General features: G+C 43.1%; 1 protein-coding gene across 8 annotated transcripts in view; it reads right to left on the bottom strand.

The window, feature by feature from the left end:
• Positions 1-18,530, bottom strand: part of ZNF485 (zinc finger protein 485) — a 586,403-nt gene that overhangs the window by 329,622 nt on the left and 238,251 nt on the right. For 5 of the 8 annotated variants that reach the window (XM_055081183.1, XM_055081182.1, XM_055081181.1 and 2 more), the window contains one exon: positions 1,007-1,182. The exons of the other annotated variants lie outside the window; for them this stretch is intronic. In XM_055081183.1, coding sequence (XP_054937158.1) covers positions 1,014-1,182 — 169 coding nt within the window. In that variant the 3' untranslated portion in view covers positions 1,007-1,013. Of the gene's footprint in view, positions 1-1,006; positions 1,183-18,530 lie in introns of those variants that run through there. 8 annotated transcript variants of the gene reach the window in all.

The following is an 18,530-nucleotide window of genomic DNA, read 5'->3' on the forward strand; positions in this document are numbered from 1 at the left end:
TATTGTTCATCTCTGTTTGTTTGTTCTTTAATTCTTCTAGGTCTTTGTTAAACATTTCTTGCATCTTCTCGATCTTTGCCTCCATTCTTTTTCTGAGGTCCTGGATCATCTTCACTATCATTATTCTGAATTCTTTTTCTGGAAGGTTGCCTATGTCCACTTCATTTAGTTGTTTTTCTAGGGCTTTATTTTGTTCCTTCATCTGGTACATAGCCCTCTGCCTTTTCATCTTGTCTATCTTTCTGTGAATGTGGTTTTTGTTCCATAGGCTGCAGGATTGTAGTTCTTGCTTCTGCTGTCTGCCCTCTGGTGGATAAGGCTATCTAACAGGCTTGTGCAAGTTTCCTGATGGGAGTGACTGGTGGTGGGTACAGCTGGCTGTTGCTCTGGTGGGCAGAGCTCAGTAAAACTTCAATCCACTTGTCTGCTGATGGGTGGAGATGGGTTCCCTCCCTGTTGATTGTTTGGCCTGAGGCGACCCAACACTGGAGCCTACCTGGGCTCTTTGGTGGGGTTAACGGCGGATTCTTGGAGGGCTCACGCCAAGGAGTACTTCCCAGAACTTCTGCTGCCAGTGTCCTTGTCTCCACAGTGAGCCACAGCCACGCCCCGCCTCTACAGGAGACCCTCCAACACTAGCACGTAGGTCTGGTTCAGTCTCCTATGGGGTCACTGCTCCTTCCCCTGGGTCCCGATGTGCACACTACTTTGTGCGTGCCCTCCAAGAGTGGAGTCTCTGTTTATAGGGGTTAATTCCCACCCCACTCCCGGGGAAAAACTGGATGGAGTTTGGTCACCTTTCTAGCTTTGAACCTCCATATCATTTCTGACCTCTAAGGATGTTCCTTATTTTCACATATGTTTAACCCATGCATTTAAATTTTTTAACATTTTATCCAGTATTTTTAGATGTTCTGTACTGGTATGTTTTTTTCAGGTATCTAGTCAGTCGAACTGCCAGAAATGGAAATCTCATTACTGGGTTTTGCTATAGAGCTCCTTTTTTCCTTCCTTCATTGCTTCTTTCCTTCCTTCCTTCTTTCTTCTTCTTTCCTTTTTGTTTGCTTCCCTTCGTCTTCTTGCTTGCTTGCTTCCGTCCTTTCCTTCCTTCCTATGTTGGAAAGTAGTGGAGTGGAACAAGTCTGACTCCTAACTGGAAAGTCTTCCATTCTTAGGCAAATACTAGGAAAAAAAAAATATGTTGGGCAACAATCTGATACCACATTCCAAACACTGGTTTGCATTTGCAATAGGAATCATAAATGACTATTTCTAGCAACTCCGTTTCTAATACATTGGTCCTTAGATGATTAAATTGGTCACTTCTAAGGAAGAATTGGTCAGGGTTTAACTGAGGACAATGTGAAAGAACATTCTATCACTCAGTGAGTAAACAGCCCTTTGGGAAGAGTCAAAGGGAAAGAAAACGGAAGCAATTCTGGGAAGAAAAAAAAAGTTATTTTCCCAGAGAGACCAAGGTTGGGATGTGGCTGATCTTTCAGAGTCTGAACAAGTAGCAAAAGTTGTGAGAAGATAATGGAGCAGTGAAATATCTAGAAGCTAAGAGGGCTGGGATGAGTTAGGAGGTGACCTCACGCCTGGGGAAAACCTTGTGGACCCACGCAAGAAAACCCCAGTTTTCCTTTTTTGATTTGAAAACCTTGTGAAGGGTGATATTTGTATGACAACACATGAAAAAAACAACCCTTTACTTAAATTCTGGAGTTTTAAGGTTTATTATGGTTTGTGTTGATTAAAATTCTTTATAATCTATTTCAAGTGAAGAATTACCAACTGATCAACCATACAATGTACATACAATGGGGGGGTATATGCTAGATAAATTATGTGCTTTTTATAATAGGTATTATTTATTATCAACTCTCTGCCAGGTACTGCACTAAGCACTTTACATATACTACAGTAATTCTAATCTTAAAAAATAACAGAAAAGAATTTGCAAGGTGGGTAATATTCACATTTTACAGAATCAACTTAGTGTCCTGTGGTGAGAATATTTCTGATAAGATGGGGAAGTCCTGTATTTGCAACTTTTAAAATCACTCTTGTGCAGTCGTTTGTTTTACTAGAAAATGCAACCAAATTACAATTTTCACTTACAATGGAGCCCCATCTGCAGTCCCTGACCCTGCCTACTGTTTGGTCCCAAAGTCCTAGTGGCAGAGCTGGCCCAGGAGACACACTACAGCTCTCAGGCCCTGCTTCAAGATGAATGCTGCTGTTCACTCAATCCTTCCTCTCCTTGGAACAATCGAGAACTTACAGATTTTTACTTAAATCGGAATGGGCACATAAGAGCAAAGAGTTAGTGAAAGAGGTCTAGGAAGATGCACTGATGTGCCACACCCAAGCAGCCTCTTAGTGACAATGCCATGGTGACATCTATGGTACTGGCCAACTGTGATGATGGACCAGGAGACTTGCAGGCTGCAGTGCCATCTTCCTGCAGCTCAGCACCGGGTTGGCTCCGGGTTCGTTTTAGTGTGATACAGTGAGTAGTCAGCAGCCCAGACACCGGTGCCAGACTCCTGGATTTGGAGCCCAGGAATTGTGTCACCTTCAGAAACGAATATAAATCTCTCTGTGCCTGCATTTGCTGAAGATTAGTGCCACTTAGCTATCAGCACTATATTAAATGAAACAGAACCTGGAGAATAACATCCGTGCTCAGCAGGTCAGCCAAGCTCTGGGTAAGAAGGCGCTCACCAAAGGTAACCAGAGCTAGGGATCTGGGCACAGTACGCCCTGCACAACTCACACGTGCGCAGTGGAAAGAGTATGGATATATCGGTGAAGTGCTCCTGTTTTTCACACTGGCTTCCAAAGACCTTCCTCTGTGTTCAGAATGACCACCTGGATGGTAAGTCCTGATGCCTCACCCTGACCCAGACACACCAACTCAGAGAAGGGGATGCCGTGAGAATGAGGAATAAAGACCGCTGATGAACACAGGTTTATGTTACAGGCTCTGTGCCGCTTCTCCTCCCTTGGGGCTTTCCTGGCCCGCAGAATTTCTTTGTTTGTTTATTTGCTTGTTGGTTTTACCAATATCACAGTTACTACATATTTTCTCTTCTTTTCTTTTCTTCCTCGCAAAGTTGGTGAGCTCCCCCAGCAGCTATAAGCACCCTATAGCTATACAGTTAGAAAGCAACAGCGAAATTCTTTTACACTGCCAGGAAGAATCATCTATAAATATTATTGAGGGGAAGCTTCTCAGTGGGAAAAAACATGAGTGGTAGGAGGTAGGGAACATTCCTGAAGAGTATTGCTGGGATGTGCTGGTTTCCAGTGGCTAAGAAAGCATCCCATGGCAACAGCCCAGGCCCATTCTAACCTGCTGGGAAGGGCTCTCTGCAGTTATTAATAAGCACAACATTGTTAGAAGGAGAAAAAGTAAAATCTAGACTTTCAAAGGTGTCTAGAATTCTCTGTCACATTAATGAATGTCATGTCAGCCTTCCCTCTGCCTGCTCATAAAGGAGGCATCTGGCTCTCCCACTCTGCTCTCGAATGCTCCCTCTCGGCTCCCTCCTCCAAGAAGCTTCTTTTCTGCCAGGTAGATTCTTTGCAACTTTATTAACTCAGCACCTGGAATAATGAATTAACACTCAGGGAAGAAAGGGATATTTTGGAGGGGGCTGGAGTTGGGTGGGGTTAAAGAGAGGTTTTCAAACGGCTAACCAACCTGAGGCAGCCTAAGAAACAAAAAGGGATTCCAGCTTCTTCTCCTCCCCCTCCTCCTCTTCTCCTCCCCCTCCTTCTCCTCTTCCTCCCTCATCCCCCTCCTCCTCCTTTTTCTTTTTGAGAAATATAAATAAAGAACTTGAACTATTTTGAAATAACTGTTGGTAGCTGGACTGTGTTCATTTGACCACAACACTGCTCTGGGACTGAACCACATGGGTCTCAGCCCTTTATAAGTGTTACATAATAATAGGGAACCCGTGAGATCTTAAATCAGCTTCAAAACAAGTTTCTTCCCATAACTTCCTGGAAAACATACAAAATAAGGTCTAGAGTGGCTCAAGGCCCCACTGTCCCCTGGAGCTCCCTCTCTAAGCTGGCAGAATGAGATGAATGTTGCCCAGTAATTTAAGACTATTCCTACTTATGCCGAAAAGTGAACCACAGGAAAATGTACTAGAGGGTTGCTCTTGGCAGGTAGAAAGCCATCAAAAGAAAACCAAAACAAATTAAAATGTTTCCTTTGAAGCAAATGAACCAGAACATATTGGTGAAAAAACAGACATATGATGGCATTTGGAACCAAACTTTCAGAATAGTGCTTGTTTGAGAGAAATTGTTGCTTCTGTTGCCCTTTAAAATTTCTAATGGGTAGGATGTGAATCAAAGAACGTGTCCATACAGCTTTAAATATGTGAGTAAAGCAACTTAAATCAGTTACAAAATTCACTTTGCATAATAATGTCAAATGTCTAGGTATGTGGAAATCATATATCTGTTCAATTTGAGTTTTTTCCTTTAAAGCAAGTAAAAATAGACAAATTTTATAGTAAAGTGAATTTTCAGTCTCAGATGTTAACCTTAATTCTTCCATAGTCAGATGAGAGCATATTCAGAGTGATATTAGAGAAAGGTTTTTAAAATAAAATCATAGAAATAATGCTCTGTGCTTTTGTCACAATTATTCTTAGCAGTTCCAAATATACAAGATATTCTCATGGTGTCCTAAAACTTCTTTGTCATGAAAGACAGAGTTAGCAAATAAAATTAGAAAAAGAAAATTCAAACTATACTATATCATCAATATATTTATAATAAAATCCAAGTCTGTGACTCTTTCCTTATAACATTCTAAAATATAATACATTTCTTGGAAAATGTCACACCCTATATATGTGGAGAAAGCACACCAGAAACAGCATTCTGAGAACACCAGTGACAACACTGTTAAGACACTCTGAGATTATGCATTTAATATTCTCTACTAAGGTCTCTTAGCTCCCATAATTTCCCCCAAATAGCATTATGAAGTCATATAAGGGTAGTGAGAAGTAAACAAAACTACTGAAAATATCCTCCAAAAATAATGAAAAGATGCCAAAAATCGCATGAGGACTTAATAACCATAGTATTTACAATGGAAAATAATGCTTCTGCCAGAAACAGTACACTTTTTACTAGCCAGGCATTTTTTTCATGTTTAATTTTATACACAGTCTTTTTGCCTGGATTTATCATTAAATTATTTTCCTCTCAACCTCCCCTAAGGTTTGTTCCACTGCTTTTACTAATACCAAATCGTTTGAATTCCACATCAACAGCAAAAAAGTAAAAGCTAACTTCTATATAGTGCTGATTGGGTCCAGTTCTCATCACTGAAACAACCCTAGGAGCTAGATACTATTATGTCACTTTTTACAATGTGAGAGCTGAAGTACAGAGAGGTTAAATAATTGCCTAAAGTCACACAGCTGCTAAGTGGCAAAGCTGGGATTTGAACCCTGGTGGGCTGGCTCCAGAGCCCATGCTTTTATTACTATTCTCAACTGCCTTCTTTTAGCATTTATAGAACTCGCAGAGCAGCAACTCAGTGATTTCAGTCCAAATTCATCAATTTTGCAAGTCACAGAACCTATTTTCCCGTTGGACAAATCTTTCCTGAGCACAGCTAGATTCACGTTTTAGTGTCTGTACACAAGGCGCAAAAGCAGATGAAAAAAATACAAAAATACTGGTTCTAATCCTGAAAGATTCAGACTTCTTGAGTAAGATAAAGTTGTAGAAATTCCATCAGTCATCTGATGAGGGGAGGAGCTGTGGCATCTTCTCCCCTCGCTTCTCTCTGCTCCATCATGCTCTGGAGCCCACCTCTCCTGTCCGGGGCCTTGCCCCAGGACCACCCTAACACATTAACTCAGCACCGTGTCTCCTGTCTCTGATGCAGCACGTACAGCTGCCATCTACCTGCCATCTACTGAAGTAGAACATCTTCAGTCTCTCCTGTCTGACTCACAGGGGAAAGTCCAGACTCCTTAGGCAGCTCTGAAGACCCTAAATAATCTGCCACAGCCCCAGAGTCAGCTCCTACCGGCTCCTCAGCACCCTCTGTTCCCAACATACAAGCACCCCCGGGCTCTTCTGCCTTCGCTCAGGTCATTGTCTTTTCTTCCCTCTCCTTCCTTCTAGACTCCTAAAGTCATGTGCATCCTCTAAGGTCTAATTCATGTGCCTTCTTCTCCATGAGTCCTCCTCCACCTCTAACTCCTTTCATCAGAGGTTAAGAGATTCCTCCTTTCTGTGCTCCTGGGCCTTTGAACCTGCCTCTATCAGAGCATTCACAGCAATTTTGGCAGCCTTCTGGAGCACAAGGGATCCTTCCACAAGTAACCGGCTCTGTGCCTGTGTCCCTCGGGATTTAACAAAGTGCTGACTGAACTGGGGAAGCCTCTGTCCTAGGGCAGAGTGTGCTGCCAGATCCCTGGCCTGCAGGCTGCACCACGGAGGCAGCGCTGCCCTGGCTGACATCTGTCTCTCCAGAGAAGCCACTGCCCCCACTATCACCTTCCCCGCCTCGCCGTGCACACGGGATGGGGAGCCGCAGTGTGCTGGGACACATGCACTGGTGGGAGCGGGTGGTGGGCTCCTCTGAAGGTTAAGTTTGGGCTCTGCTGACAAACCTAAACCCTCCCTTCCAAAGGCAGGTGGAAAAGGTCACGCAATATCCCCTGAAACACGCCAACCCCACATATGTGCCTGGATGACTCTTTTCCGCTTTCCCAGATTTTATTAGTTTCTCTAGGTGCAATACCCAGAAGTGAAGGAGCATATTTCTGAAACCAGAGTTCAAACAAGCTTCCGAAGGTGGCCCAGGCCGGGGTCAGGAGTTGCACAGGTGAGCAGCCTCTGGCCAGGCAGACAGGGCCTGATCTGGGCCGCTGTGGTTCCCACCCACGGAAGCATCTCCTCCCATATCCTTCTCTAATCCCGCATGCTAACCACATTCACCCGTCTCTCCCAACAATACCTCATGCTGTTGTGCACAGGATGGATCAAACTCAATTCTGGTCCCTTAAAATGCTTCCAACTTAGGTGAAATGAGACATAAATTAACATTCAAATACAATGTGGGGAGCACTGTTATACCGTGGTCTTTTAAAACCAGGAAGGATCTGTGCTTGCCTGGGAAATTAGAGAAAATTTCCTGTAGATGGTGGCCTTCTAATTGAAGGACGAGGTCAAGATGTGACCTTCTGTTCATCCCCAAAATGCCAGCCAGAACTAAGTTTGCCTCATTCCATAGCATCAACTCACTCACCCTGTGCAGAGCCCGTACATACAAAGAACTCACAAAGACCAGCGAGACACAGGCCCATAGAGGCATCATGGGGTAGCAGGAAGAGGGAAGCAAGGCAGACAACTTCAACTGAAGCTGAAGCTCATTACTCTTCCTTCAACGACACGGACTGAACACACACTGCCCACCTGGCATATTAAGGCCCGAATGATGAGCCGACCTGAGAGTGTGCCAACTTCTCACGCCCGGGGGCTGGAGAGGGGACAGCTGTGACCTCAGATGCATGACCACCTGCCCCCAGTGCCCTGGGAGAGTGGAGCCTGTCATGGGCTGTGTGTGGATGGGACAGGAGGTCAGAGAGGGCAGGCCTCTGCAGAACCCGCGGGGCTGAACACAGCCCCCTGGAGAGGGGAGTACCACAGGGGCTGGAAAGGGAGCCTGGGAGGCATTCTAAGCTGCAGGGCAGTCAGGTCATGCTTCTGTGTTACTCTCTTCCCCAACTTGAGGCGTAGAAGAGGGGTAGGTCAGCTTGGAACATGGCAGGGAGGGGGAGGCGGGAAGATGTGGAAGTAAGGGACACTGAGGAGGTAAAATGAGCAAACTCAGACTCAGGAGGAGAGGGGAGGGCGAGAGGAGACTCCAGGAAGACTCTGACATTTACCTGTATCGCTGAGCCTGCTCTCCCACACTTCAGCTTCTCATGGAGGTTTCCCGTGACTTGTCCATCAGCGGGCCACACAGGCTTTGCAGAGGGTTTGTAGAAGAAAAACTTTCTGGGCTCGTGCATATGTGAAAATCTTTTCTTGGATTCTTATTACACAGAGATGACCTATGGCAGAGGGAGGACTAAAACTAGCCCAGCTTTTGTAGAGAATTTTTTTTCCTAATTTTAATGCCAGGGTGCTCATAAGATTTGTTTTTTATGCATTTTATTCTTGGTTTTTCTGAAGTTAATGGAAGGGTTTTTCTCCTACTTTTTTTTTTCTTTTCTAATCTAATGGATAAACCTCCCTCTAATTATCAAGGCAATGCCTAATTTCCACGATGCCCCAGAATCTCCTCTCAGGACACACAGTGCACTTTCTTTTCCTCTTCATCCACCTTTGAGTGAGAGTGGTAGACAAGGCCTAGGGGTACAGTAACCAAAACATCTGGATTGTGTGCGAGTTATCTAGTGCTACGTGACAAATGTCCCACAGTCAGTGACATAAAACAACAACTACTTTACGATGCTCTCAGACCCGGCAGCTCAGGAGCTCAGACAGACAGAGCACCCGTGGGAATGGCCTGTCCCTGCTGAGCTTCTCCAAACACACACCTGGTGTCGGTCAGCACTTGGATGACCTCAGTGAGTCTGTCAACTGAAGCACCTGCACGAGACCTCTCCGTGTGGCTTCATCTAGAGGGAGTGTCCCAAGAGTGAGCGTTCCAAGAGGACCAGGTGGAAGCCCTTTGTCATTCAGCCTTGAAAGTGACACGGCTCCCCTTCTGCCATATTCTATGGGTAGGAACAGTCAAAACCCACCCAGAGCAAGGTGAGGACTCAAAGACCGCATTTCTCCATGGGAGAAATGTCACGGACTTGGGGGGTCGAATTTTAAAACTGCCACAGGAGGGCGCTGGTCTGATGTGGACATGGCTCCTCACAAGATATGCTGCCAAATCCCAGGCCAACCCATTACTGTGTGTGCTGCTCCCTGGGCTGGTCTGAGGCCAGGCTCAGCCCCTCCACAGCCCCAGCCCCTCAGCAACTGGAGTCCTTCCTCCTTCATCTGCATGGAATAGGGGTGAGGTGGAGGAAAGGGTTAGCTACACCCACCCCTCCAGGCCCGCTGGGAGTCAGCAAGTAGCAGAGGTTCATGTGCAGGGCACCTGGCCTCATCTCTGTGCTGAAGAGACATTGATCTGTTGGAGGGCTGCCGGACTGGCCTATCACCTTATTGCAATAGTCAGGCTGGCGTTAGCCTTATTCTTACAAGCCTTTAGAAGCCCCAGCCTGCTCACCCCTGTTCCCTCCCTCTCCCTTCTTACCTACAACCTTTTACTTGAAGCACCTACAAACCTCAGAATGCAGGACTCCTCAGCCATTCCCCTCCTGCCAAATTAAAGACTAACAGTCCCTAGTTTGCTTGCTTTTCTTTGGGAAAATTGTCCAGGAAAAAAAATGTATCCTCTGGTAGTCAGGGGTGGAGGAGGGAGTTTCTAGCTCTCTGCTTTTCTCTATGATGTTTGTGGCTTCAAAGAAAGCATCTCCTAGGAAGTTTGGGTGATTCCACCATGTAACTGTAAAATTCTAAGTGACAGGATAAGGAAGTAGTAAAGAGACCTTGGAAAGCTCTAATTCCCAGTCAACATAAATGAGAAAAATAATTTCCCCTTGCACGCTAGTGTTAATCTCAAGATTCACCAGAAAGTCAGCAATTTCTTCACAGAGAACTCTGTACTTATGGTGTGTCATCCAACTCTGGGCTGCTTCTAAAAAAGGGCAGAGCTGGGCTTAGTGGTATCACTTTTATCTCTTGATTCAGCAGGCTTTCAGATGGCTCTGGCAGGGTAATGAGGTGCACTCCCCAGCTGGCACTGGGCAGTAGTGATCTCCGGTGATGCTGGTATTCCCTGGGGTGCAGTGGCTGGGAAGTGGGGAGAGAAGTGGGCCCATTGCGTCTGTGGGATACAGTTTTTTATAGAAAGAGACTTTTCCCCTTGGTCTAGCTGAAACTAACACCATCGTCAAGGTCTGACTCAAGGGCAACTTAGTCTAAGAAATTGTCCCTGGTGACCCCAGACCACAGAAATGTCACCTTTCTCTCTAATCAAACTGCATTCACAGTCAGAGCACACAGATAAACATCTAGTTGTTTGCGTTTACATGTATGTCATTTGTCTTCACCTAGATGGTGAGATTCTTGAGATGAAGTATTTAGTCCAGTATCGTCCAGAAATCCCTCCTTCAACGTGACAGAATTTCATTAAAAATTGATGTGCAATAACAACAATACTACTAGGCCGCCACGTCTGATGGACTGACTAGTTGGTTGATTAAAGGCCTTTTAAGGTGACAAAGCTCCCAGGAAGAACAAAAGGTCCTTCCTTGGCTTGCCCAGGGTCCCCATTTCCAACTCATTTTTCATGCTGAATGAGATACTCTCACTGTCCAACTTACGTGACACGTAACCTTGGCCATCCATCTTTCTTTTTCTGAAGCCTGCATTAGGACTAAAAAAGAATCTTCTTTCTAGCTCTTTCTTGGGGCACCTTCCAGTCTGGGAAGAATTCCTCTCCTGGTTTTAGGAAGACTGAGAACACTAAAGGGTCCACTAACCCTTTAGCCATGGAATGTCACAACCAGGGGGAAAAAACAGATGATTGCTTCTGGAAGTTCCCTGATGAACCGCAGAGCCCCCTCCACACATCTTACAGGCTCACAGGGCACCAAATAACTCTAACTTCAGAGGGAAAGCCAGAGGCAGCGATGTTCATAGAAAAGGCCAGCTGTCATTTTTAAAGAGAAGAACACTAATTTCCAGAAAGCTAAACCCAAGATATTTGATAATGGAATCATTCATCTATTTTTTGGTGACTTCTCCAACTTACTTTCCCTGCCTATAAATTATCTATAAGCTCTGTGAAATTATTTTTAACTTCAAGGTGCCTTTCGCAAATGGCCTTACCTCGGCCTCCTCCACATCCTTCTGGACATCATCCGAGGAGCTGTTCCCGCAATGACCCTCTCTGCTGTGCTTCTGGCCACACCCTCTTTCTGGGACCCTCAAATCACAGCTGCCCTTGGGGTGGCCAGCTCCACAGAGGAGAGCCCAAGCAGAGCTGACTGGCCCCCAGGGTTCCCACTTAAGCCTGAGACCACCTTAGGCCTGGGCCAGCTATGGCTACTGACTCTAGTCAGGGCTCTCAGACCCAGAGGGTTTCCTTCCCAGTGATATATGGTGGCCTGAGCAGGAAAGCTGGGCTTTCTGATCCTCCTCTTTGAGCCTAACTTTCCTCATCTGTCCAATGAGAGTAGTGGCCTCAATCATCCCTAGACCCATGCCCTCCCCCAGGTGGTGACTTCAACCCATTATAGACTCTGTGATAAGTGCTACGTTAAAACTCAGCACAGGCAGTTTTATCCTATATGTTCTGGGGAAATAATCCTTTCTATGTACAAGCCTTCCCCGTGAGACCTCCCCTACCATGCCCCCACCCGGACGTCAGCGGCCTCCTCCAGCCCAGCCTCACAGGCTCTCAGCTTCTGTTCTCCAGCATCCAGACTCACACACCTTCACTGCATGCCCAACTCCGCCTCCCCCAGACAGAAGGTTCTTACTCGCCATGTGTCACCATCACTGTCACCAGATGCAGCTCTGGCACCAGGGAGCTGGAGCACTTTGCCAGCAATGCAGCTGACATCCAGGTCTTCTGGTCCCAAGAAGGCTCACTCAGTGGTTCAGGACCCTCTCAACGTGGGAAAACTTCCCTACAGGCCAGATCTCACTTTGATTCTTTTCCTCACAAGGAAATGGAAATGTCAGGACAAAGGGGCTTTAATATCCCTTTAATTCCTACAAAATTGGTAACAAGGAACACCCGGACATCACCCTCATGGTCCAGAACCAGATCAACTTGACTCCTATATTGTGCAAAAAGCAGATAGGGGTGCCTGCTACCAAAGCCAAGCCTCCTCAGGGTAAGCCAGCAAGCACCCCAAACAGGGGAGGGGGAGTGTCTGAAGCCTTTTATTACTTTTATGAGGACTGTAATGTGGGATCAACAGTGACATCCAAGCACAACTCTTATATCATTTGAGGCTGGTTCAGTAGACACACCCAATCAAAAAATTCTTATCTCATACAGGAAATAGGTTTTTCTTTCTCTTCTTCCAAAAGCACTATAAAGGGAAGCATAAATAATTTCTATACAAAAAGGCACTTCTCCCAGGGCACCTAGAAACATCACACATCCCTCTTCTTTCCTCTGCTGCAGTCTGCCAAGCCTGTCTTCTATGAAGAGGCACACACACACACCCCACACACACCCACCCCCGCTCTTCCTTGCTTAAGAACACGGTCACTGCCTGTTGCCCACATTTTCTTCCCATGCAAAGGAAGGACTGTTATAGAGGCATTCCAGAGCCTCCAAAGGGTGTCCTACAAAAATGCCAGAACATTTAGCGTGCACACATGCACACACACGCACTCACACGCACACACACATTTCACTCTGGTGTTGGAAAAATTCCTGGCATATGAAAGTCTTAAGATGAATCCTGAAAATGAATCTGTTTCCACAGGCAAAAAGGAAGAACATATGGGAAAGGGAGAACCACATGACTTTGACCTTTAATGACCTGCTTAGGGGACTGTTACCAGCTTAGGCCAGAGCACCTGGTTGAGGCTTGGCTATGCCCATCACTCACTATGACCTTACCTGTCACTTAGCGCCTCAGCCCCCATTTCCACATTCATCTATTGGGGACCGTATTGATCCTAGCCCAGCTGCATCACAGGGTGCATATGGTAAAAGGATCTAGAAGCCTGTGTAAGGAGTAACTTGCTAGAGTAATGTCAGTTGCTTCTATTATCAAAATCAGTCAAACATTCAGAAACATTAGTAGTTTACATTTGTTCAATAAGATGAGGGGCTCAAATGTGGAAGACTTTGAATGCTAAACTGATTCACAAACAGTACTTAGACAAAAGGAATCCATGAAAGATTAAGAGAACGTGTATTTACTGAGCAACTGCTATGTGCCAGGCACAAGATTTTGTGAAGCTGGTGCTAAATATTTACATTTCACTGATGAGATAATAGAGGCTCTCAGAGGGTGAGCGATTTACACATGGACATCACCTGGTGAGTGGAGGGGCCTTACCTGAGAGCCAGGTCTCTGTGCCTCCAAAGGAAGTTACTTAGCAGGAAGGAGGAGTGGGTCATATCCCCAGGGCTCTCACATCAAGATCCCCTGACAGTGCAGAGGCCCCGGGAGTGTCTCACACGTGTGTCGGGCCTGTTCAATTAAGAGTTGTTTTCCAGTCCCCCATACCTATCTGCCTTCTCTAATTCTGTCCTGTGACCATTTCCCCCTTAGAGAATGTCTCCTCATCGTTTGAGTCCTGCCCAGTTTCCTTCCACTCCATTCCCATAAACCCTGTGCACATCCCTGTACTGCACTCCTCCTGCTATGGGGAAATGCATCAGCTTTGTGTATTCTTTCAGGAAAAAGAAAATTACACATGTCTTCCAAATATATGAAACCAACAACTAATTATTCCACATCTGCTTTGTTTCAAAAATGAACATGGACAAGGCCAGGGTATTATCTCCAGACTATTCTAAAAAGCTCTCAGCACTCCCAGGACTCACAAAGGATATATGAGCAATCGTTCAGTTAATAGATTACAACCTATTTCTGTATGACTCCCACAGATAGCCTTGCAGCCGGGAATCCGGAAAGATCCAGCAAGAAGAAATTGACTCTAACCTTGATTAGACCAAAGGTCAAGGAAATAATTAAAATTCTTATGCCAAAGAGGGTTGAAACAAAAGTCATACTCAGGTACAGAAAAGGAACGGAAAATAGTTTGATAGTGCATTTCCCATAAGAGGTTGAACAAAGAGAAAGCAAAGGCTGAGCAAGTTTCAGCCTTCTGTGTAATATTAGCAAAATCTACCTCCATCATTTCTTGTTTCATCTCCCCACCACCATGTCAGTCTTACCTTCTCTGTAAAAGTTCATCTTACCCTAGCTAATCAATCTAAACCTCTTTTTTTTTTTTATTGAAAGTGACCCCTCACATGCAGTTCCACTCACATCTGGGTTTCAAACCACCTGCTCTCAAAATTCAAAAGCATAATGGGATGGAATTCAAATTTTCACAAAACTTAGAAACTCATAACTGGGCCAATTTTGTAAATTACGATTGAGTTCGGAGAGAGATATTCTATATTATCTGTTTGCAAACATTGATGATTCATATCTCAGATTCATTCTTAGGTTTTAAATCTAATCCTCTTTTATTTATTTATTGAAACATAAGGCAAGTATGTGTTAGAAAAAATCCAAATACTACATAAAGGTAAAAAAATGAAGAGCAAATCTCCCTCAGAAGCCAGACCCCCAAATTCCTTGCAAGATGTAACCATCATTCATAGTTTCTGTGTGCCTCTCCAGTTCCCTTGCATGTGCAATCCCTGTGCTTAGCTGTGTATGTTTACGTATCCTTCTTATGTCAAATGAGAGCATCAGAACCCACTCCTCTGCATCTAGCTTTTCTTTACTGTAACAATACATTTCAGCACATACAGACCAACTAATTCTTCTTCATGACTGCATTGTATTTTATTTTATGGAAGAATGAGAAAGCATTTTACCAAACCGCTATAGCTTGGCATTTAAGTGCTTTCCATCTTTGACCTTTACAGATAATATCACACCCTTGCTTAAGTGCCTTTTTGGACACGCTGGAGTGTGCCTTGTGGAATAAATTCTTAGAGGGGCAATTTTAAGATCCAAGAATCTGTCTTTTATTCATTTGTTGGAAACTGCTAAATTGCTCTCCTAAGCAATGCACAAATTCGCACTCCTGCCAAAGTGTAAGAGGGGCCCTTTCCCCTCCTCTTGCCAAAGAGGCTATTGTCAGGCAATTTACTCTTTTCCAGGCTGACAGGTGAACAACAGTATGCTATTGGTTGTGTTGCTGTTGTTGTTATTAGTCTTTTCTTCGTGGATTGCTTTGCATGTTGTCAGTTTTTCTATTGGGTTTTGGTATGTCGGTGATGGATGAGAAATCCCTGGCTTTACCCTAGTGACATGTTTTTTCTGACATGTGTAACAAATATTTTTCCAGTTTGACTGTCTTTTAACTTCTGCCATTTTTTTCCTTTGGCGATTTCTTTTTATGTGTACTCATATCTGTTATTTTCCCTTATAATTTCTGGGTCTTGTTTTATTTTGCTTAGAAGGCCTCACCCATTCTCCTGACAGACATAAAATAAGACTCAAGTAAATAGAGAGACATGTTTCGGTCTGGGAGAGGAATTCTTAGGATATGTCATATAGTAATAATTAATATAATCATAATAAAAATCCAAACATTTTTCTTTTTAGAAACTTGGTCTTAAAATTTTTTTTTCAATATCAAGACTAAATATACAAGAGTAATCGACAAAAAATCAGAAAAATAAGTAGTTGGAAGCGGAAAGGTAGTGAGGTTTGCACTGCCAGATGTTAAAAGCTAGAAAGTAATTAAAATTCAGTGGTTCAGCCACTAAAAAGAAATGACAGTTATGTAACATGATAGAAGTGTTAACTATTGCCATAATGGCAATCATATTACACTATATAAACTTACCAAATGAACATGTTGTACACCTTAAATTTACACAATGTTATGTCAAATACATTTCAATTTTTAAAATCCAGTAGTTCAGATGCAGAAATAAACGAATAGAGTAAGACAGAATCAAGAAATGCAAGCAAAAATAAATGAAAGTATTGAATTTTATAAATGTGACATTTCAGTAAGAGAGGGGAAATGAGCTATCGAATGAGCAGTACCATGAAAATGAGCTAGATTTGGAGCAGAGGGCCGGGAGCAGGAAGCACAGCCTCCTACCTAAATCCTCTTACCAAACTTACTTGCAGTTGTGGCAAACATTCAAATATAAATGAAATTTATAACTGCACGAAGAGAATATATTTTTATAATGCGGGGATATATAAAACCTTTCTAAAGATGCACAGAACTAATTAATAGTAAAGGAAGAGATGGACAAGTTTGACTATGTAAAACATAAGTAGTTCCTCAAAATCATCATAACCAAAATCAAAAGACACTATAAAAACTTGGGAAAATATAATACACATGACAAAGAGTTATGTATCCACAAGAGGCAAAGAATTTTTTCAAATAGTTAAGACAGTAAGGAGATAAAGATAATGATAGAAATTGATATATTAGAAAGTAATAAGAAAATGAATACATAAAACCAAGAGTTCAGATTTGGCATAAATACATTAAACATACTATTTGCTTGCTTAGCAGTCTTTTTTCATTTTTACTTTCTCCTCCTTTTATCTTTCTTCCTTGCAGCCACATCAGCCTCCAAGCTCATGTTCCCACACTCAAGGAGTCCATGCTTACAACCAGTTATGTCTACGTCTATATTGCCCCCTGCTCTTATAATCATACACAAATGTATACTCATCTTTGGTGTTTGTGTGTATAAATGTACAATACTTAAATATTAGCGTGCATGGTAGACGGACAGATATGACTCTTCAACAATTGTTTGATTATTCAAATGGAATCGTACTATATGTGATTTCTTCATTTTGCTTTTCTCACTCAACAATATCAGATGGAAATTCCTCTAATTTAATTTCCCTCCCTCTTGCCCTCCTTCCCTCTCCTCTCCCCCTTCCCCCACCTCTACCCCTCCCCCACCTCCTCCTTTCTCTCTCTCTCTCCTTTTGTCAGCTGCATAAGAGTTTATGATATAAACAGAACTACTGTTCCCTAATTGCAAAATGTTTAGCCCCTATGAACAAAGCTGTAATAAACATCTTTGTCCAAAGATCCTTATATATGGTACTTTCCACTTTATGGGACATGGAACTTATCCAAATTTTTTAAATATTTCCATATTAGTATTATAGGAAAGATCATAGTAATATTATACTACAGGAATTAATTTTTTCTTTGTTTATTTGAAATTTTCTTTTCATATCTTTTCTGGTGACTAACAACCTGAATATATAGAATTTATGGGTCACAATATTTCTCTCTCACCCTCTGTAGGATTTCCCTCCCTAAATATAGTTGGGACAGTTTGAGGCAAGAATTATCTTTTTCTCCTTATAAATGATTTTCTTCTTCCTGGATGCTTATAGGATTTATATTCATTTTTAAAGTTTAGTCACTTTCAAAGAAAATGTCTTGGTTAATGATTACTTCTTACATATTTTTCCTAAGATGTGATAAGTACTCTTGATCTAATAATATAGTTTTTTTGTCATCTCAAGAAAGCTTTTTCAAACCCTTCCTAAATAAAATTTTCTGTTTTCATGTATTCTTCTCTCTATTTCAAGTACATCAATTAATTTTTATGATAGAATGTATTTGGCTGTCATCTGTACTTACCAAAGTCTCCAAATCATTCTTTATCCTTCACATCCTGTGTAATTTCTAAAATCTCATCCATATTTCAATTCCATTTTTTTCTGGTTTAAAGACTTTTTTAAGAGCAGTTTTAGACGTACAACAAAACTGAGAGGGAGGTACAGCGATTTCCCATAAATCCCCTGCCCACATACATGCATAGCATCCCCCATTATCAACAACCCCCACCAGAGTGGTGCATTTATTTCTTACAACTGATGAACCTACATTGACACATCATGATCACACAAAGTCCACAGTTTACCTTAGGGCTCACTTTCAGTATTGTACATCGTATGGGTTTAACCAATGTATAATTATATATATCTATCATTATAATACCATACAGAGTATTTTCACTACCCTAAAAATTCTCTGTGCTCCACCTATTCATCCCTCCCCCTCCCCTAGCCCTGGCAACCACTGATCTTTTAATTGTCTTCATAGTTTTGTCTTTTCCAATATGTCGTAGAGTTGGAATCATATAGTATGTAGTCTTTTCAGATTGGCTTCTTTCACTTAGTAATAAGCACTTAACGTTCCTCCATGTCTTTGCATGGCTTGATAGCTCATTTCTTTTTAGTGCTTAATAATATTCCACAGCCTGGACGTACCACAATTTACTCATCCGTTTACCTGCTGAAGGACATCTTGGTTGCTCTAAGTTTTGGCAATTATGAACAAAGCTGCTATATACATTCATGTGCAGGTTTTTGTATTTTGTGTTGACATGTTTTCAACTCCTTTGGGTAAATACCAAGAAGTGCAATGGCTGGATTGTATAATAAGATTATTTGGGGGCTTCCCTGGTGGTGCAGTGGTTGAGAGTCCGCCTGCCGATGCAGGGGACACGGGTTCGTGCCCCGGTCTGGGAAGATCCCACATGCCGCGGAGCAGCTAGGCCCGTGAGCCATGGCCGCTAAGCCTGCGCGTCCGGAGCCTGTGCTCTGCAATGGGAGAGGCCACAACAGTGAGAGGCCCACGTACTGGGAAAAAAAAAAAAATTTTTTTGTTTTGCAAGAAATCACCAAACTGTCTTCCAGTGTAGCTATACGATTTTGCATTACTACCAGCAGTGAATGAGAGTTCCT

Source organism: Physeter macrocephalus, chromosome 20 (genome assembly GCF_002837175.3).
Source record: "Physeter macrocephalus isolate SW-GA chromosome 20, ASM283717v5, whole genome shotgun sequence".
Lineage (NCBI taxonomy): Eukaryota > Metazoa > Chordata > Mammalia > Artiodactyla > Physeteridae > Physeter > Physeter macrocephalus.